At 50.8% G+C, this 16,401-nt stretch overlaps 2 protein-coding genes across 6 annotated transcripts in view; one reads left to right on the top strand and one right to left on the bottom strand.

Annotated features, from left to right (window-relative positions):
* Nucleotides 1-8,450, top strand: part of slc25a35 (solute carrier family 25 member 35) — a 107,358-nt gene extending 98,908 nt beyond the window's left edge. The window contains exons 4-6 of the mRNA XM_072493209.1: nucleotides 537-671; nucleotides 4,991-5,160; nucleotides 8,399-8,450. Coding sequence (XP_072349310.1) covers nucleotides 537-671; nucleotides 4,991-5,160; nucleotides 8,399-8,450 — 357 coding nt within the window. The remainder of the gene's footprint in view (nucleotides 1-536; nucleotides 672-4,990; nucleotides 5,161-8,398) is intronic.
* A 4,794-nt stretch (nucleotides 8,451-13,244) lies between these two features.
* Nucleotides 13,245-16,401, bottom strand: part of rangrf (RAN guanine nucleotide release factor) — a 66,795-nt gene continuing 63,638 nt past the window's right edge. For 4 of the 5 annotated variants that reach the window (XM_072493522.1, XM_072493521.1, XM_072493525.1 and 1 more), the window contains one exon: nucleotides 13,245-13,863. In XM_072493522.1, coding sequence (XP_072349623.1) covers nucleotides 13,516-13,863 — 348 coding nt within the window. In that variant the 3' untranslated portion in view covers nucleotides 13,245-13,515. Of the gene's footprint in view, nucleotides 13,864-14,772; nucleotides 14,868-16,401 lie in introns of all 5 variants that reach the window. The other variant, XM_072493526.1, reaches the window with a different exon arrangement.

Here is a 16,401-nt window from a genome sequence, read left to right as displayed (position 1 = left end):
TCCCAGCTTCCGAACTCGGAGAGGAAGAGAGAGAGAGGGGTTCGAGGGCCTGGGAGAGAGGAAAAGACACTCCAGCCACAGCCCCGTTCCCGTGCCAGGGTCCAATTGTCTCGTGCCGGCTGTGCCGTCGGCCAGAGTGAGCTCATGGCGTGTCGCTTCCTCAACGCTCCCGTCCTGCTGTCCACCCTCAACCTTCCATCTCCTTACCTCCAGGCCCCACTATTCCAAAAACCACCTTCTTTCCCACCCTAACTCGCGCCTCGTCCCGTTCGCCGATCGTTCCCCCAGCCCCCCCCCCCCCCCCCACCCCCCCCCCCCCCCCCCCCGCCCCACACACACACACAAGCTCGCTCGCAATCGGTTACAAATCCCAGCAAACCCCTCAGTTCCGGAAGGTGAGCCCTCTCGTTTCTGATCCCTCCCCAGTTCAGTAACCTCCTCCAATTCTATCATAGAATCGTAGAGTCCCGACAATGCAGGAGGAGGCGATTTGGCCCATCGATCCTCGCTAACGGCCATCTTTTACATTCTCACAGGTCTTCCAACCAGGCAGCTGGCTGGTGTCGCTGACATCTGGGCTGGTCAGCAGCATCTTTGTTGTCCTCGCCATGACGCCCTTCGATGTGATCAGTACCCGACTCTACAACCAACCGGTGGATCACCAGGGGAAGGTAGGAAGCCGTGGCCCGGGCCCATCCACAGATGGAAGTGTTGACGTACGAGGAGAGATTAAACAGTTTGGCATTATACTCGCTGGAGTTTAGAAGGACGAGAGGGGATCTGATCGAGGCGTGTAAAATACTAAAAGGGATCGAGAACGAGATATGGGTTGAGGGGCGGTAGATTCGGAACTGAGATGAGGAGGAACTACTTCTCGTAGAGGGTGGTGAATTTGTGGAACTCCCACAATGCGGTGGAGTCTGGGCCATTAAATGGTTTCAGGAAGGAGATCGATATATTTCTAATTTTAAAAATGGGTTTAAAGGGATTTGGGGAACAGGTAGGGAAGTGGATTTGAGAGCAGGAAGAGAGCAGCCAGGATCTGATTGGATGGCGGAGGAGGCTCGATGGGGCTGAATTGCCGACTCCTGCTCCTAATGCTCTCTATCCCCCCCCCCCAACCCTCCCACCCCCCACCCCCCTCACCCCTCCCACCCCCACCCCCCCCGCCACCACCCAGCCTGTTTCGGTGAACGGGAAGCAAAAGCGAGGACATTATCATCCAGCCCTAATCAAACTCTGGGCAGGATTCTCCGGCCTTGTCCGTGCCAGGAGAGGAAAACTTGTCGTCGGGGCCAACACTCTGTTCGCTCCCAGCGATCGCGGACGGAAGCTTCCCGCCACTGCATGTCAGAGAGGGAACGGCGGAGGGCCAGGTTATCAAATTGGGTTGGCTCGTGTGATCCACGAAGGAAACTTTTTATCGATATTATATTGTGTGTCTGTCCCAGTAATGTTATTAAAACTGGATTGAGGGGTTGAACAGAAGAACTAGGAGCAGGAGTCGGCCATCTGGCCCCTCGAGCCTGCTCCACCATTCAATAAGATCAAGAATAAAGAAAATCACAGCACAGGAACAGGCCCTTCGGCCCTCCCAGCCTGCGCCGATCCAGATCCTTTATCTAAACCTGTCGCTTATTTTCCAACGATCTACTTCCCTCTGTTCCCCCGCCCGTTCATATATCTGTCTAGATGCATCTTGAATGATGCTATCGTGCCCGCCTCTACCACCTCCGCTGGCAAAGCGTTCCAGGCACCCACCACCCTCTGCGTAAAAAACTTTCCACCCACATCTCCCTTAAACTTTCCCCCTCTCACCTTGAAATCGTGACCCCTTTGTAATTGACACCCCCTCTCTTGGAAAAAGCTTGTTGTTTTCCACCCTGTCCATACCTCTCATAATTTTTGTAGACCTCAATCAGGTCCCCCCTCAACCTCCGTCTTTCCAACGAAAACAATCCTAATCTACTCAGCCTTTCTTCATAGCTAGGACCAGGGCCTATCTTTTTGTGGACTCAGCTCCACTTACCCGCCCGCTCACCGTAACTCTTAATTCCTTTACTGTTCAACAATCTATCTTTCCCTTAAAAACATTTAATGAAGGAGCCTCAACTGCTTCACTGGGCAGGGAATTCATAGATACACAACCCTTTGGGTGACAAAGTTCCTCCTCAACTCAGTCCCTAAATCTGCTGCCCCTTATTTTGAGGTTATGCCCCCTCGATCAAGTTTCACCCACCAGTGGAAACAACCTCCCTGCTTCTTTCCTATCTATTCCCTTCATAATTTTATATGTTTCTATCAGATCCCCCCCGTCCTTCTAAATTCCAGTGAGTATAGTCCCAGTCTACTCAACCTCTCCTCATAAGCCAATCCTCTTGTCTCCAGAATCAACCTAGTGAATCTTCTCTGCACCCCCTCCAGCGCCAATACGTCCTTTCTCAAGTAAGGAGACCAAAACTGCACACAGTACTCCAGGTGTGGCCTCACCAACACCCTATACAGCTGCAACATAACCTCCCTGTTTTTAAACTCCATCCCTCTAGCAATGAAGGACAAAATTTCATTTGCCTTCTTAATGACCTGCTGCACCTGCATACCAACTTTTTGTGATTCGTGCACAAGGACACCCAGGTCCTTCTGCACAGCAGCAAGCTGCAATTTCTTACCGTTTAAATAATAGTCCATTTTGCTGTTATCCGAGCAAAATGGATGACCTCACATTTACCAACATCGTACTCCACCTGCCTGCTCACTTAAACTATCTATATCCCTCTGCGGACTTTGAGTGTCTTCTCATTGGCGGCTGTGATGTCACTCATGGGAGGGGGGGGGGGGTCGGGTGGGCAGCACGGTGGCAAAGCGGTTAGCACTGCTGCCTCACGGCGCCGACGTCCCAGGCTCGATCCCGGCTCTGGGTCACTGTCCGTGTGGAGTTTGCACGTTCTCCCCGTGTCTGCGTGGGTTTCGCCCCCACAACCCAAAGATGTGCAGGGTAGGTGGATTGGCCGCACTAAGTTGCCCCTTCATTGGAAAAAATGAATTGGGTACTCTAAATTTTTTTTTTGAAAAAGAATGGGAGGAGCCAGGTGTGCATTTTTAGTTTTGTTTTCAGCCCTGCCCCTGTGGATTGAGTATATCCACCGCCGTGTTAGAGAGATTTCTTTTATTTTAGGAAATATTTTATTGAGGCATTTATCCTTTTAACATTGTTAAACAAAGAGATCGAACAAATACAAAAACATACCCATCTCCCCCCCCCCCCTCCCCCCGCTCCCAAGCATAAACCCGAACTATCATGGTCCATACCCACTCCATCAGTTGTCCCTTCATTCCATTTCCTACCCTTATTCATCACTTCCGTGCCTCCCCCTGCTGACGGCCTAATTCTCCCTGAAGGGGGCGATGAACGGCTGCACCTCCGAGCGAACCCCTGTAACGAACCCCTTTAAGGCCAACTTGATTCTCTCCAGCCTGAGAAACCCCTGCCATGTCCCTGACCCACAGCCCCGACCTCGGAGGCTCCGAATCCCTCCATCCCAGCAACATTCGTCTCCGGGCCGCCAGGGAGGCAAAATAGAACATAGAACCGTCCAGCACAGAACAGGCCCTTCGGCCCTCGATGTTGTGCCGAGCACTGTCCGACACCAAGATCAAGCTATCCCACTCCCTGTCATTCTGGTGCGCTCCATGTGCCTGTCCAATAACCGCTTGAAAGTTCCTAAAGTGCCCAACTCCACTATCACAGCAGGCAGTCCATTCCACACCCTAACCACTCTCTGAGTAAAGAACCGACCTCGGGCATCCCTCCTATATCTCCCACCCTGAACCTTATAGTTATGCCCCCTTGTAACAGCTACATCCACCCGAGGAAATAGTCTCTGAACGTCCACTCTATCTATCCCCCTCATAAACCTCTATTAAGTCGCCCCTCATCCTCCTCCGCTCCAATGAGAAAAGCCCTAGCTCCCTCAACCTTTCCTCATAAGACCTATCCTGCAAACCAGGCAGCATCCTGGTAAATCTCCTTTGCACCCTTTCCAATGCTTCCACATCCTTCCTATAATGAGGTGACCAGAACTGCACACAATACTCCAAATGTGGTCTCACCAGGGTCCTGTATAGCTGCAGCATAACCCCGCAGCTCTTAAACTCAAGCCCCCTGTTAATAAACGCAGACACACTATAGGCCTTCTTCACGGCTCTATCCACTTGAGTGGCAACCTTCAGAGATCTGTGGACATGAACCCCAAGATCTCTCTGTTCCTCCACATTCCTCAGAACCCGGCCGTTGACCCTGTAATCCGCATTCAAATTTTTCCGACCAAAATGAATCACCTCGCACTTATCCGGGTTAAACTCCATCTGCCATTTTTCGCCCAGCTCTGCATCCTATCAATGTCTCTTTGCAGCCTACAACAGCTTCAACCTCATCCACTACTCCACCAATCTTGGTGTCACCAGCAAATTTACTGACCCACCCTTCAGCCATGTATAACGACATCAACTGCTCTACCGATCAACTGCAAAGGCCAAAACGTCGGCCTCTCTCCCTCCCCCCCTGGACTCCCGGATCTTCCGACACTCCAAATATTGCCATCTCGGGACTCGGAGTCATCCTCCCATCCAGGGCCTCTGACATGACATCCGCAAATCCCTGCCAAAGTCCCCTCAGGTCGCGCCCAGTACATGATTCGCCAGACTCCCCCCCGCACCTGTCAAACCTACTCATCCGGGCCACAGTCTTATGGGCCCTGTGGACCACTTTGAACTGGGCCAGGCGGACCCTGACACATGACGGGGCTGCAGAGTTAGAGAGATTTCTGATTGGCGAGGGAGACGGGGGTTCCGGGAGGCGGGCAGGAAAAGCAGAGCTAAGGCCACAATCTGATCTGATTGGAGGGCGGGGCGGGTGAGATGGGGTCAATGGCCTCGCTCCTGTTCCAACTGCTCACATTGACGGTCACCGTTCCTGTGTATCTTTCCGCAGGGGGTCTTTTACCGAGGCTATCTGGATTGCTTTGCCATGATCGTGAGGAAGGAAGGTCTGCGCGGCCTCTACAAGGGAACCGGGGCTTCCTACTTTCGATTGGGTCCCCACACCATCCTCAGCCTCTTCTTCTGGGAAGAGTGCGCAAGGTCTACAGGAAGTAGCGAGTCGCGGGGGGGGGGGGGGGGGGCGGGGGGGCGCAGGGGGGTGAAAAAGGCCGGCCCTCTGGACAGCTGAGGCCGCAATTTGCACTGTTGGAACGGTCCGCTCAGGGATTTATTCATCTCCGTCTCTCTCGTTTGACTTGCCCCGCTTCTCCGTCGCTCGTTGTACCGAGTGCGACAGCGGCGAACTCTGACACGATGTCGAACTGCAGGAAACGGCAGCAAAATCCAATGAACACGGCTTGGACGGACCCGTGTGTCTGAAAACGGGAATAGGCCCATTAAAAGTATGGTGGGGATGGAGGGAGCAAGCCTTTGACTCAATGGGGGTTGGGGGAGACGATGTGTGACGGGGACCAGAAAGGCTGGCTGGGGAGGGTGGGCAGAGAGTCCAGGTTTCTATTTATTTATTGATTCTTGGCTTTATAAACCGACCGTTAAAACAGTGATGTTCAATCCGCGTGTCTAACTGCTGTACTAAATGAGCTGGAACTCAATAAGCAAGTAACATGAGTTGGGCTTTCTTTTGCCCGAGTTTGATGGTTCTTCGGGGGGGGGGGGGGGAATTCATCGAGGTCTGCAGCCCTGAAAAGGCCCCTTCGGCCCATCCAGTCTGTGCTGGTCAGAAACAACCACCTAACTATTCTAACCCCGTTTCCCAGCACTTGTCCCAGAGCCTTGTCTGTCCTGGGATCGCAAGCGCACATCTAAACCCTTCCCAAATGTTCTGAGGGTCTCTGCCTCCACCCCCCTTTCAGGCAGCGAGTTCCAGACTCCCCCCCCCCCCCGCCCCTCTGGGGGAAAAGGTTTTTCCTCACATCCCCTCTAAACCTCCCGCCCCCTCACGTTAAATCTCTGCCCCCTGGTCATTGAGCCCTCCGCCAAGGGGAAAAGGTTCTTCCTGTCGACTCTCTCTGTGCCCCTCATAATTTTATACATCTCCATCACGTCCCCCCCCCCTCTCGGTCTCCTCTGCTCCAAGGACAACAACCCCAGTCTATCCAATCTCTCTTCATAACTAACACTCTCCAGCCCAGGCAACATCCTGGTCAATCTCCTCTGCAGCCTTTCCAGTGGCTATCACACCCCTCCTATAATGTGGCGACGAGAACTGCTCACAATACTCTCGCTGTAGGGGAGGAGTGGGCTGTGTTTATTTTGGAGAGGTGTGTTTCTGAGGGATTGGGTTTCGGGGAGGGGGGGGGGTGAAGAGTTGCTCAAGGTATAACATTTGACTGGGTGGGGATAAGAAAAAGCACAGGAAATAGGTCACTGGTGGGAGTGGTTACTCACACAGCAGCTACAGTTGGACTGAGAGTACATCAAGAAATAATGGGGGGGGGGGGTAGTGGGATGCTGTACTATTCGTGGAGCACTTTATCCTTCACATCAGTTGGACAAATCAAATTGTAACGGTAGTCTGGGGGATGAGTTTATTTGGGACCGTTTCTTTGAACAGTACATCCTGAATCCATGAGGGAACAAGCCATGTGACATTTGCTTCACAGCTCCAGAGTCCCAGGTTCGATTCCTGGCTTGGGTCACTGTCTGTGCGGAGTCTGCACGTTCTCCCCGTGTGTGCGTGGGTTTCCTCCGGGTGCTCCGGTTTCCTCCAAAGATGTGCCGGTTAGGTGGATTGGCCATGATAAATTGCCCCGAGTGTCCAAAATTGCCCTTAGTGTTGGGTGGGGTTACTAGGTAATGGGGATAGGTGGGGGTAATGGGGATAGGTGGGGGTAATGGGGATAGGGTGGAGGTGTGGGCTTGGGTAGGGTGCTCTTTCTAAGAGCCAGTGCAGACTCGGTGGGCCGAATGGCCTCCTTCTGCACTGTAAATTCTATGATTCTATGATATGATCAATAAAGAACTCTTTTTAGGCAAGAGTGATCATAACATGATGGAATTTCACGTAAGGTTTGAGATTGAGCGATGTGGGTCCTCAGCTCGTGCAGTGAACTTAAATAAAGGCAGCAGCGAGGTATGAAAGCAAACATGGTAGAGCATCGGCAGATAATAGATATTTCATCACCCTCCGCTGATAATTTACATTAAGGACGAACGGCTCTACCAGAAGGGACTCACCACCCTCGCTGAGGATGGTATCAAATTGAAAGAAAAGGTGTGCATCGCGGCAGAGATTAATGGTAAGGCAGGGGTTCGGGAGGTTTAGAAATCAGCAAAGATGGACTGAAAAAAGGAGAAATTGGGAATCTGAAAGAAAACTCGTAAGAGATATAAAAGCAGACAGTAAAAGCTTCTGCAAGTCTTTTTTTTTTTAAAGTAGCTCAAGTGAGCATTGGTCCCTTGGAGGCTGAGACTGGGGAATTTATCGTGGGAAATAAGGGGGCGGCAGAGAATTTGAATGAGTATTTTGCGCCTGACTTGACAATAGAAAAAGCAAGACACAGCCCAGGAGTAGTGGAAACGTTAAGAGGCAAAAGCAAGGGAGGAATCTGGAGTTGCCGCAATCACTGGAGTAAAAAATGATGGGAATACTTTTGGGATTTGAGGCGGACCAGTCAGTCCCCAGACCTGCCGTTCAGCATCCGAGGGCATTAAAGGAAGCTCCTGCCGGTGAAGCAGATACGCCGGTTGTAATCTTCCACAATTCCCCGGATTGTGGAAAGCTCCCTGCGGTTTGGAAAAACTGCAAATGTTTCTGTTTCAGAAAGAAGGGAGGGAGAAAGCGGGAAACCGGAGGACACTTTAGCCCAACATCGGTCATTGGGGAAAACACTGGAATCCATTATTAAGGAGGTGAGAGCAAGACATCAGCAATCGGGGAGAGTCAACATGGTTTTGTGAAAGGGAAACTGTTCCTTGACTAATTTAATAGAGTTCTTGGAGGAGGTTAACAAACAAGGGCATCACGGTAGCACAGTGGTTAGCAGTGTCACTTCGCAGCTCCTGGGTCCCAGGTTCGATTCCTGGCTTTGTGCGGAGAGTATGCACGTCCCCCCCCCCCCACCGTGTCTGCGTGGGTTTCCTCCGGTTTCCTCCCACAAGTCCAAAGATGTGCAGGTTAGGTGGATTGGCCATGCTAAATCGCCCCTGAAGTGTCCAAAAAAAGGTTTGGTGGGGTTACTGGGTTAGGGTGGAAGCATGGGCTTAAGTAGGGTGCTCTGTCCAAGGCCGGTGCAGACTCGATGGGCCGAGTGGCCTCCTTCAGCACTGTAAATTCTAAGGGAAAGGGTGGATTTCTACCTTTGCATTAACAAAAGTTATTGTATCTGTAAAATCTCAGATACTTCGACCAGTATTTTAATCAAAAGTTTTACCCAACAACACAAGTATAAAATCAAACCTATTTTATTTAACAGCAACAATATTAACCCTTAAATTAACCCAAAACTAAAGATCCCAAAGATACATTCCACTACCCATATTGATGGACTTGGTGAGCGGTATGTCCGATTCTCTGAGTCTGTCGTTGCCATGGTGCGTCTCGCTGGTAGTTTCCTTCCTTCCCTGGGCAGTCTTCGAAAGGCCAAGATGACCTCCCACGTCGGGTCTTCGCTGGGATGGGTCTTGGGTGTCTCCCTTTATCTCCCTCCCTCCGCGCCTTTCCGAAAACTTCTCTGGCTTTCCGCCAACGAGGCCTGGGGAGGCGGTCGCAACACTCGATGGATGAGATGATGACCGCTTGACAGGACCACCTGATGTGTGATTGACGGGTCAGGTTCAGACACGTTCTACCAGTCTGTCTGTGGGTTGGCCAAATCCAAATTCCCATCAGCCTGCCTGACGTTTGATTTAAAGTGCCCAACTCTTTAAGATCGATTCCCGGCTCATGTCACTGTCTGTGCGGAGTCTGCACGTCCTCCCCGTGTGTGCGTGGGTTTCCTCCGGGTGCTCCGGTTTCCTCCCACAGTCCAAAGATGGGCGGGTTAGGTGGATTGGCCACGTTAAATTGCCCTTAGTGTCCAAAAAAGGTTAGGTGGAGTTACGGGGATAGGGTGCTCTTTACAAGGGCTGGTGCAGACTCGATGGGCCGAATGGCCTCCTTCTGAACTGTACCTTCTGAACTGTGAATTCTATGACAAGAGCTTATGTGTGCTGAGCTCAGTTAGCTGGGCGGCCGGTTTGCGACGCCAACGCCGCGGGTTCGATCCCTGCACCCGCTGAGGTTGTTGACGAAGACGGGGGGCCCCCGCCTTCTCCACCTTGCCCCTCGCCCGAGGAGTGGTGAATCACCGGCAGTCAGCTCCCTCTCAAAAGGGGAAGAGTGTGGCCTCGGGGGCTATGGTGACATTTACACCAGCACGGAGAAGACAGTTGACTAATTGACAGTCAGCAGAAACTGTCAAAAGGATATCTTGTATGTTCTCCAAATGAATGTATTCTTTGGTTAATAAATAAGACCAGTACAGACTGCACAACAAAGACTTTAATCTACAAGCTTACTGTGAAGAAAGCATGCTGAGAACCAGGACCTGAAGCAAAGACTATTTTTCCTTCGACTTATGTTTTTTTTACCCCTCTCCACCCCTTCTGTGTTTGTTTGTCTTGTGTATGTATGTAGAGCAGTATTTTTTTCAAACTTTTTTTTCCCCGGTGACCTATTTGTACAAAATGGCCGCCTCTCGCGATCCAGGCCAGGTTCACAATAGATTCGTTATTTTTTTGTAAAACATCACGTTCATCGTTGGCACTTGTGGGGTATTAAATGTACAAAAAATGGCTGCAATAAAAATCTCTGTGCAGATCAGCGTGCGAGACTTTTGACCGCTGGCACCCGAGGCGTTTGAAGGGGGGAAATGAGGCAATTCTTGGAAACGGGCCTGGATTTTGGGCTGCTGGGTAGGATGGAGACTCACCGTCAATCGCAAAGCCAGTCTCACTGAGGGAGCGACTGATCTCCCAGTGAGCGGAGAGCAGCTCCACATTTTAAACATACACCGATCCCTATGCACACACAACACAACTTTAAACGTAGCTCTGATTGACAAGGTTACGAGTTACTCAACCTCAACAGACATCAACAAGATTAACTGTGGCGGAAATCGTACCAATGGCGACAACGTTAATGGTCACAGAAATCCAAGATTCATTGTCAATGGTAACAGGGGCCAGACATTAGGGCAGCGCGGTAGCACAGTGGTTAGCACAGTTGCTCCACGGTCCCAGGTTCGATTCCCAGCTTGGGTCACTGTCTATGCAGAGTCTGCACATTCTCCCCCGTGTGGGTTTCCTCCGGGTGCTCCGGTTTCCTCCCGCAAGGTGTGCGGGTTAGGTGGATTGGCCGTGCTAAATTGCCCCGTAAGTGTCCAAAAAAGGTGAGGTGGGGTTACGGGGATAGGGTGGAGGTGTGGGCTTGGGTCGGGTGCTCGTTCCAAGGGCCGGTGCAGACTCGATGGGCCGAATGGCCTCCTTCTGCACTGTAAGTTCTGGGAGTAAACAGGCATCCGATTCAGGACGTTAACCCTGAGAGTCGGTCTCTTTGCGCGATCGTCGACTCTTGGTGCTTCCTATGAGCCGTACTCGAGCAGATGCATTCCCCCCCCACCGGCCCTCCGACTGGGATGGATGGGGTTCCCAGACCCACCCCCCTCGCCCCAGGTCCGGGTTCAGAATGGGGCAAACTTAAATCGGCTTTGTGACAACGGGCCAATAAAAGGTGGGGCGATCCCCACAGGAATTATCCGCTCGATCCTGGACAAGGGAGTATTCCGGCTAGGAGTTACAGACTGGGGTACTTGTAGAGAGATATTCCAGTCGGCAGTCACTTGGTTTTGGGGCAGATACAGACCTGGAGAAATAAAAGATTGCAAAGCATTGCTGGACCCTAACTTTGTGCAGGAGGAGTATCTGCAGGAAATAAATTTGAAGATAATTGATTTTAAAAAAAATCTTTTAAACTCTCCCGTTGTGGGGGCAGCCGCGGACTAACCTGGTCGATCAGCTGCTGCAGAAACGGGGGGGGGGGGGGGGGGGGGCTGCTGGAGGCTGTGAGGGTGGCGATGGCTGTCACAGTGACCCCAGGAGGCACCGGCCTCGACATCACCCCATGTGGGGGAGGGGGGGGGGAGCATGTTAAATTGGGGGTTTAGGTATTATAGTTGGGTAGCACTGTTGCTTCACGGCTCCAGGGTCCCAGGTTCGATTCCTGGCTTGGGTCACTGTCTGTGTGGAGTCTGCACGTTCTCCCCGTGTGTGCGTGGGTTTCCTCCGGGTGCTCCGGTTTCCTCCCACAGTCCAAAGATGTGCAGGTTAGGTGAATTGGACATTCTGAATTCTCCCTCGGTGTACCCGAACAGGCGCCGGAATGTGGCGACTAGGGGATTTTCACAGTAACTTCATTGCGGTGTCAATGTAAGCCTACTTGTGACACTAATTTTTTAAGCCAGTTTCCATAATGTAGTTCATGATTCCCTAGCCCAGCTCTTTCACACAGGGCTATTGCAACATTTCCCGGAAGTTAGAAGATCCAAGGGCGGTTGAATCAAAGTCTTCAGAGATATTGACGGGGGCTGATGACATCGACAGACACTATTTCTGCCCTTTGGTATCAGGCAAGGAGACACGAGTCTAAAAGATCTAAAAATTCCAGCCAGACCTCCCCGGAGGGATTCGAGGAAACATTCCGGCAGCACAAAAAGGACGATGGAAATTTGGAACTCTCTCCGACAATTGCTAACTCTCGATTGGGGATTAACGTTTTGTTTCTCAACCAAGGCTATTCGGGGCAAAAGGCATGGAGTTAGGCAATAGCAGTATATGGGTGATAGAAATTGACTTTTCCAGCCCGCTACAACCATGAGAGCAAGGGGAGATGATAGAGGTTTAATTGAGAACTCATTAAGAATAATTAACTACAATCATATTAGGCAACAACAGCTGAGAATCCACTAAGGGCTAATCCAGATAACACTCTTTAATGTCTTTCCTTCGGTTTCACATTAGCAAGTTGCCTGAGGCTGCAAGGTCAGTGACGTCAACTAGCTAAAAGGTCCCAATTGTATGGTTAAAACTGCTGCTGCTGTCCAGTACGGGTAATCCCGTTTCTATAGTAACAGCCAGTCTAGGGTGATAATGTCTTAACGAAAACTGTGTTTTTCTAATTAATGTTAGATGCAGGTATGGATAATTTGGAATGGGAAATTGGCACCAATATATTTAAATGCATATACCTCTTAAATTGATGGACAGACATTTTGGCCGAATTGAGTAAATTATAAATTAGTTAAAGCCAATCAGAAGTAAAAAGAAGGCTGGAACTTAAGATAATAATCTCCTTCAAAATCACTTACCGGGATGGGAAAACTCATCCCGGGATCACCCCATCTATATTTCCTTTGCTGTTTGCCAATTGCCATCTTTCTTTTGTTTAAATCACTTAGTTATTTTATCCTGTGTATTATGATTTGAAGAATTACTACGATCTGTAATTGAATGAAAACTCAGCTACTGTATTCGCTAACGACAATCACCCTGGCCGGTTTGCAGCAAGGCTCGTCGGAAACTTCCTAAATGTAGCACGGAAAATAAGGTTACCAGAGAGCACAGCTGGATTAGCACACTGGGCTAAATCGCTGGCTTTGAAAGCAGACCGAGGCAGGCCGGCAGCACGGTTCGATTCCCGTACCAGCCCCCCCAGAACAGGCGCCGGAATGTGGCGACTAGGGGCTTTTCACAGTAACTTCATCGAAGCCGACTCGTGACAATAAGCGATTTTCATTTCATTTCAGCTGGCAAGTAGAAGGGGACTTTGCCAATAAAGGACAGACTTGACCTCTGTCATTTTGGAAGGGATAACGGATATCCAGGCTTCCGAATAGACACAGAATTCCATCAATGGGTAAGATGAGTACAGAGAGAGAGGGGCCAGCATATTTTTAGCAAATAGGGGTTAACATCTGTAAGTAAGTGCTAGACAACCACCAGATGGCAGCACCAGGTATATGTATATAAGGTGCTCTGAGAGGAGATCCCCGCCTCTTTGTATCAGGAGTGACTAGTAAACAGAGTGTTAGAGATATAGCTTAGTGAGCAGGTGTAGTTAAACATTATATATACTTAATCTTATTCATCTAATCTTCAGTTATAGTTGCAGAAGAGCGAACAAACTCATAGTTAATTTATAATCGTGACTCAATAAACAGTATTTGCTTTATTTGAAGACTTTGAGTGTTACTGAACATCAAGCATCCGGCCATTCTAGCAGTAAGCAAATGAGTAACAAGATATTACTAAACGTAATATAACATGGTACCAGGTCTTGGCTTCGGAAAAAACTAACTCAATAGATTAGAAAATTCAAGTAAAGAACAAATTAGTAGCAGCTATTCAACTGGGGGAAGCTTCGCAGCAATCGGATCCTTCGCAGCAAATCACCTCGATGGACCACGCACAAGCTCCTCGTCAACTCAAGGCAACCGGTAATCCTAATGGCATCATCGGACGTTTGCCGTCGCGCCTTCCACGATTGGTGGGAGCCTCCCCTGAAATCCGTCCGGCGAATGCGCCCCCACCCCCCCAAAACGGGGGCCAACCGCCTCGGTCTTGGCATCGGGCGCGAGTGGTCCCAAAGGCGGGGGCCGCTTCTGCCCCGCCGTCTCCACTGGGCCGGGGAGGCTGGGTGCTCAGGAGAAGATGGCTGGGTCCAGGAGCCGGAAGGACTGCACGGTGGCTCGGAACTGCTCCAGAGTCCAGGGCTGGACGGGACTGGAAGACGATTCGCCCATCGCCACTGTGCTGCTGCTGAAAGGGCTGGTGGTGGGACGGAGAGAGAGAGAGCTACGGTTAGAGAAAATAACTGTCCCAAGCACCCCTTCGAACCCTGCGCCCCACTCCCCCCACCCCACTCGAGAGCGTTGGTGGATCAAATTAGCCCGAACTCCGAACCAACCAATCTGGGCGATTGTGGCAGACATGTTGCACACAGGAAGATCCCACAACCACCCGCCACTTGAATGGCCGGTTTGCCTGCTTTTATTTTTTTTTGGCGAAGAGGTCGTTCGTTGGGGAAGAGGACACTCCTGAGAGATCGCCCCTTCTCCCCGTCAAATGGGATCTTTCACACGGGCCACCGGAGAGAGGTTTTAAAAATGAACTTATCTTGTTTTTAATTTTTCCAATCGAGGGGCAATTTAGCCCGGCCAATCCACCCACCCTGCACTTCTTTGGATTGTGAGTGGGGGCGGGGCGGGGGGGGAGGAGGGGGGTGAGACACACGCAGACATGGGGAGAATGCGCAACGGAGAGAGGTTTTATATTTTTTTTAAACCCTGGAAAGATGTTGCCATCTGGACGGTGGTGCCTGATTGGGCGACGGAGGCAGATTCGATATAATGTAGAATGGCCAGAGTTTTGCCTGATTGGATAGCCCCTTTGGGTGCCTGGCACAGACAACAATGGGGCGACGTCGGGTGACGCCCAGGCCTGGCACGACGGGCCCCAGCTCAAGACGTGTTAGTGGCTGGCGAAGGTGGAACCTCCCGGTGTTAATGTTGCCAAACACTGCGCTAATCGAACGCATCCTCTTGTGAGCAGGAGTAGCTTTTACAAATCGGGGGGGGCGGGATGGGGGGGGTGGGCACACAGATGCTGCCACCACCCCAGCCCTTCTCCTCGACCCGCACCCAGGTTGCCGCGTAGCCAGTCAGCGGTGAAAGATACCTGATTACTGTGGGATCATTGAAGGTGATGAGGATATCTGTGGAATACTGAGGGAGCCTGAACAATGCAAGATGGATCATCACAGTATTTCTGGCCTGCAAACAAGGAGAATAATAGAGGAGGATAAAGCAAACTGGAATTGCGATTTCCAGCATTCGCAGTATTTTGCTTTTATTTAATAGAATTACATAATCGTGCTCATATACATAGAAAATTAGCAAAGAGGGAGGCCATTCGGCCCCTCGAGCCTGCTCCCCCGTTCATTATGGTCATGGCTGATCATCAAGTTCAATACCCCCCCCCCCCCCAAACCATATGAAATGAAATGAAAATCGCTTATTGTCACAAGTAGGCTTCAAATGAAGTTACTGTGAAAAGCTCCTAGTCGCCACATTCCGGCGCCTGTTCGGGGAGGCTGGTACGGGAATTGAACCGTGCTCCTGCCTGGGTCTGCTTTAAAAGCCAGCTATTTAGCCCAGTGTGCTAAACCAGCCCCCCTCGACCCTTTATCCCCAAGAGCTATATCTAATTCCTTCTTGAAATCACGCAACGTTTTCATCTCAACTACTTTCTGTGGTAGCGAATTCCACAGATTCACCGCTCTCTGGGTGAAGAAATTTCTCCTCACTCCAGTCCTAAAAGGTTTACCCCTTGTCCTCAAACTGTGACCCCCTACTCAGGGCAGCACGGTCGCACACAGCTCCAGGGTCCCAGGTTCGATTCCCGGCTTGGGTCACTGTCTGTGCGGAGTCTGCACGTTCTCCCCGTGTGTGCGTGGGTTTCCTCCGGGTGCTCCGGTTTCCTCCCACAGTCCACAGACGTGCAGGTTAGGTGGATTGACCTTGGTGTCCAAAAAGGTTAGGAGGGGTCACTGGGATAGGATGGAAGTGAGGGCTTAAGTGGGTCGGTGCTGACTCGATGGGTCGAATGGCCTCCTTCTGCACTGTACGTTGTATGTTCTAGTCCTGGACTCCCCCACCATCGGGAACATTCTTTCTGAATCTACCCTGTCTAATCCTGTTAGAATTTTATAAGTTTCTAGGAGATCCCCTCTCACTCTTCTAAACTCCAGTGAATATAATCCTCACCGACTTAGTCTCTCCTCATATGACAGTCCCTCCATCCCAGGAATCAGCCTCATAAACCTTCACTGCCCTCCCTCCATAGCAAGAACATCCTTCCTCAGATAAGGACACCAGAACTGCTCACAATACTCCAGGTGTGGCCTCACTAATGCCCGATACAATTGCAGTAAAACATTGTGGTAGTCACCACTAGTGGCATATTATATGTATTATGGCACTGCCCGTATAGTAAGGGTACAACGGTAAATCCCTGCCTGCTGGCTCCGCCCACCAGGCGGGGTATAAAAGTGTGTGCTCTCCGGGGCTGCAGCCATTCTGGTTCCAGCTACAGGAGGCACAACATCTTTGCTCAATAAAGCCTCGATTGTTCCACCATTCTCGTCTCGTGGTAATTGACGGTGCATCAAACATCTCTATTCCTGTACTCAAGTCCTCTCGCTATGAAGGCCCACATACCATTTGCTTTCTTTCCTGCCTGCTGTATCTGCGCGGTTTCAGCGACTGATGTACGAGGACACCAAGATCTCGCTGAGTATCCGCCTCT

Source organism: Scyliorhinus torazame, chromosome 31 (genome assembly GCF_047496885.1).
Source record: "Scyliorhinus torazame isolate Kashiwa2021f chromosome 31, sScyTor2.1, whole genome shotgun sequence".
NCBI classification, from domain to species: Eukaryota; Metazoa; Chordata; class Chondrichthyes; order Carcharhiniformes; family Scyliorhinidae; genus Scyliorhinus; species Scyliorhinus torazame.
Note: the sequence above shows the minus strand (reverse complement) of the source record. Positions and strands in the feature narration are given on the sequence as shown.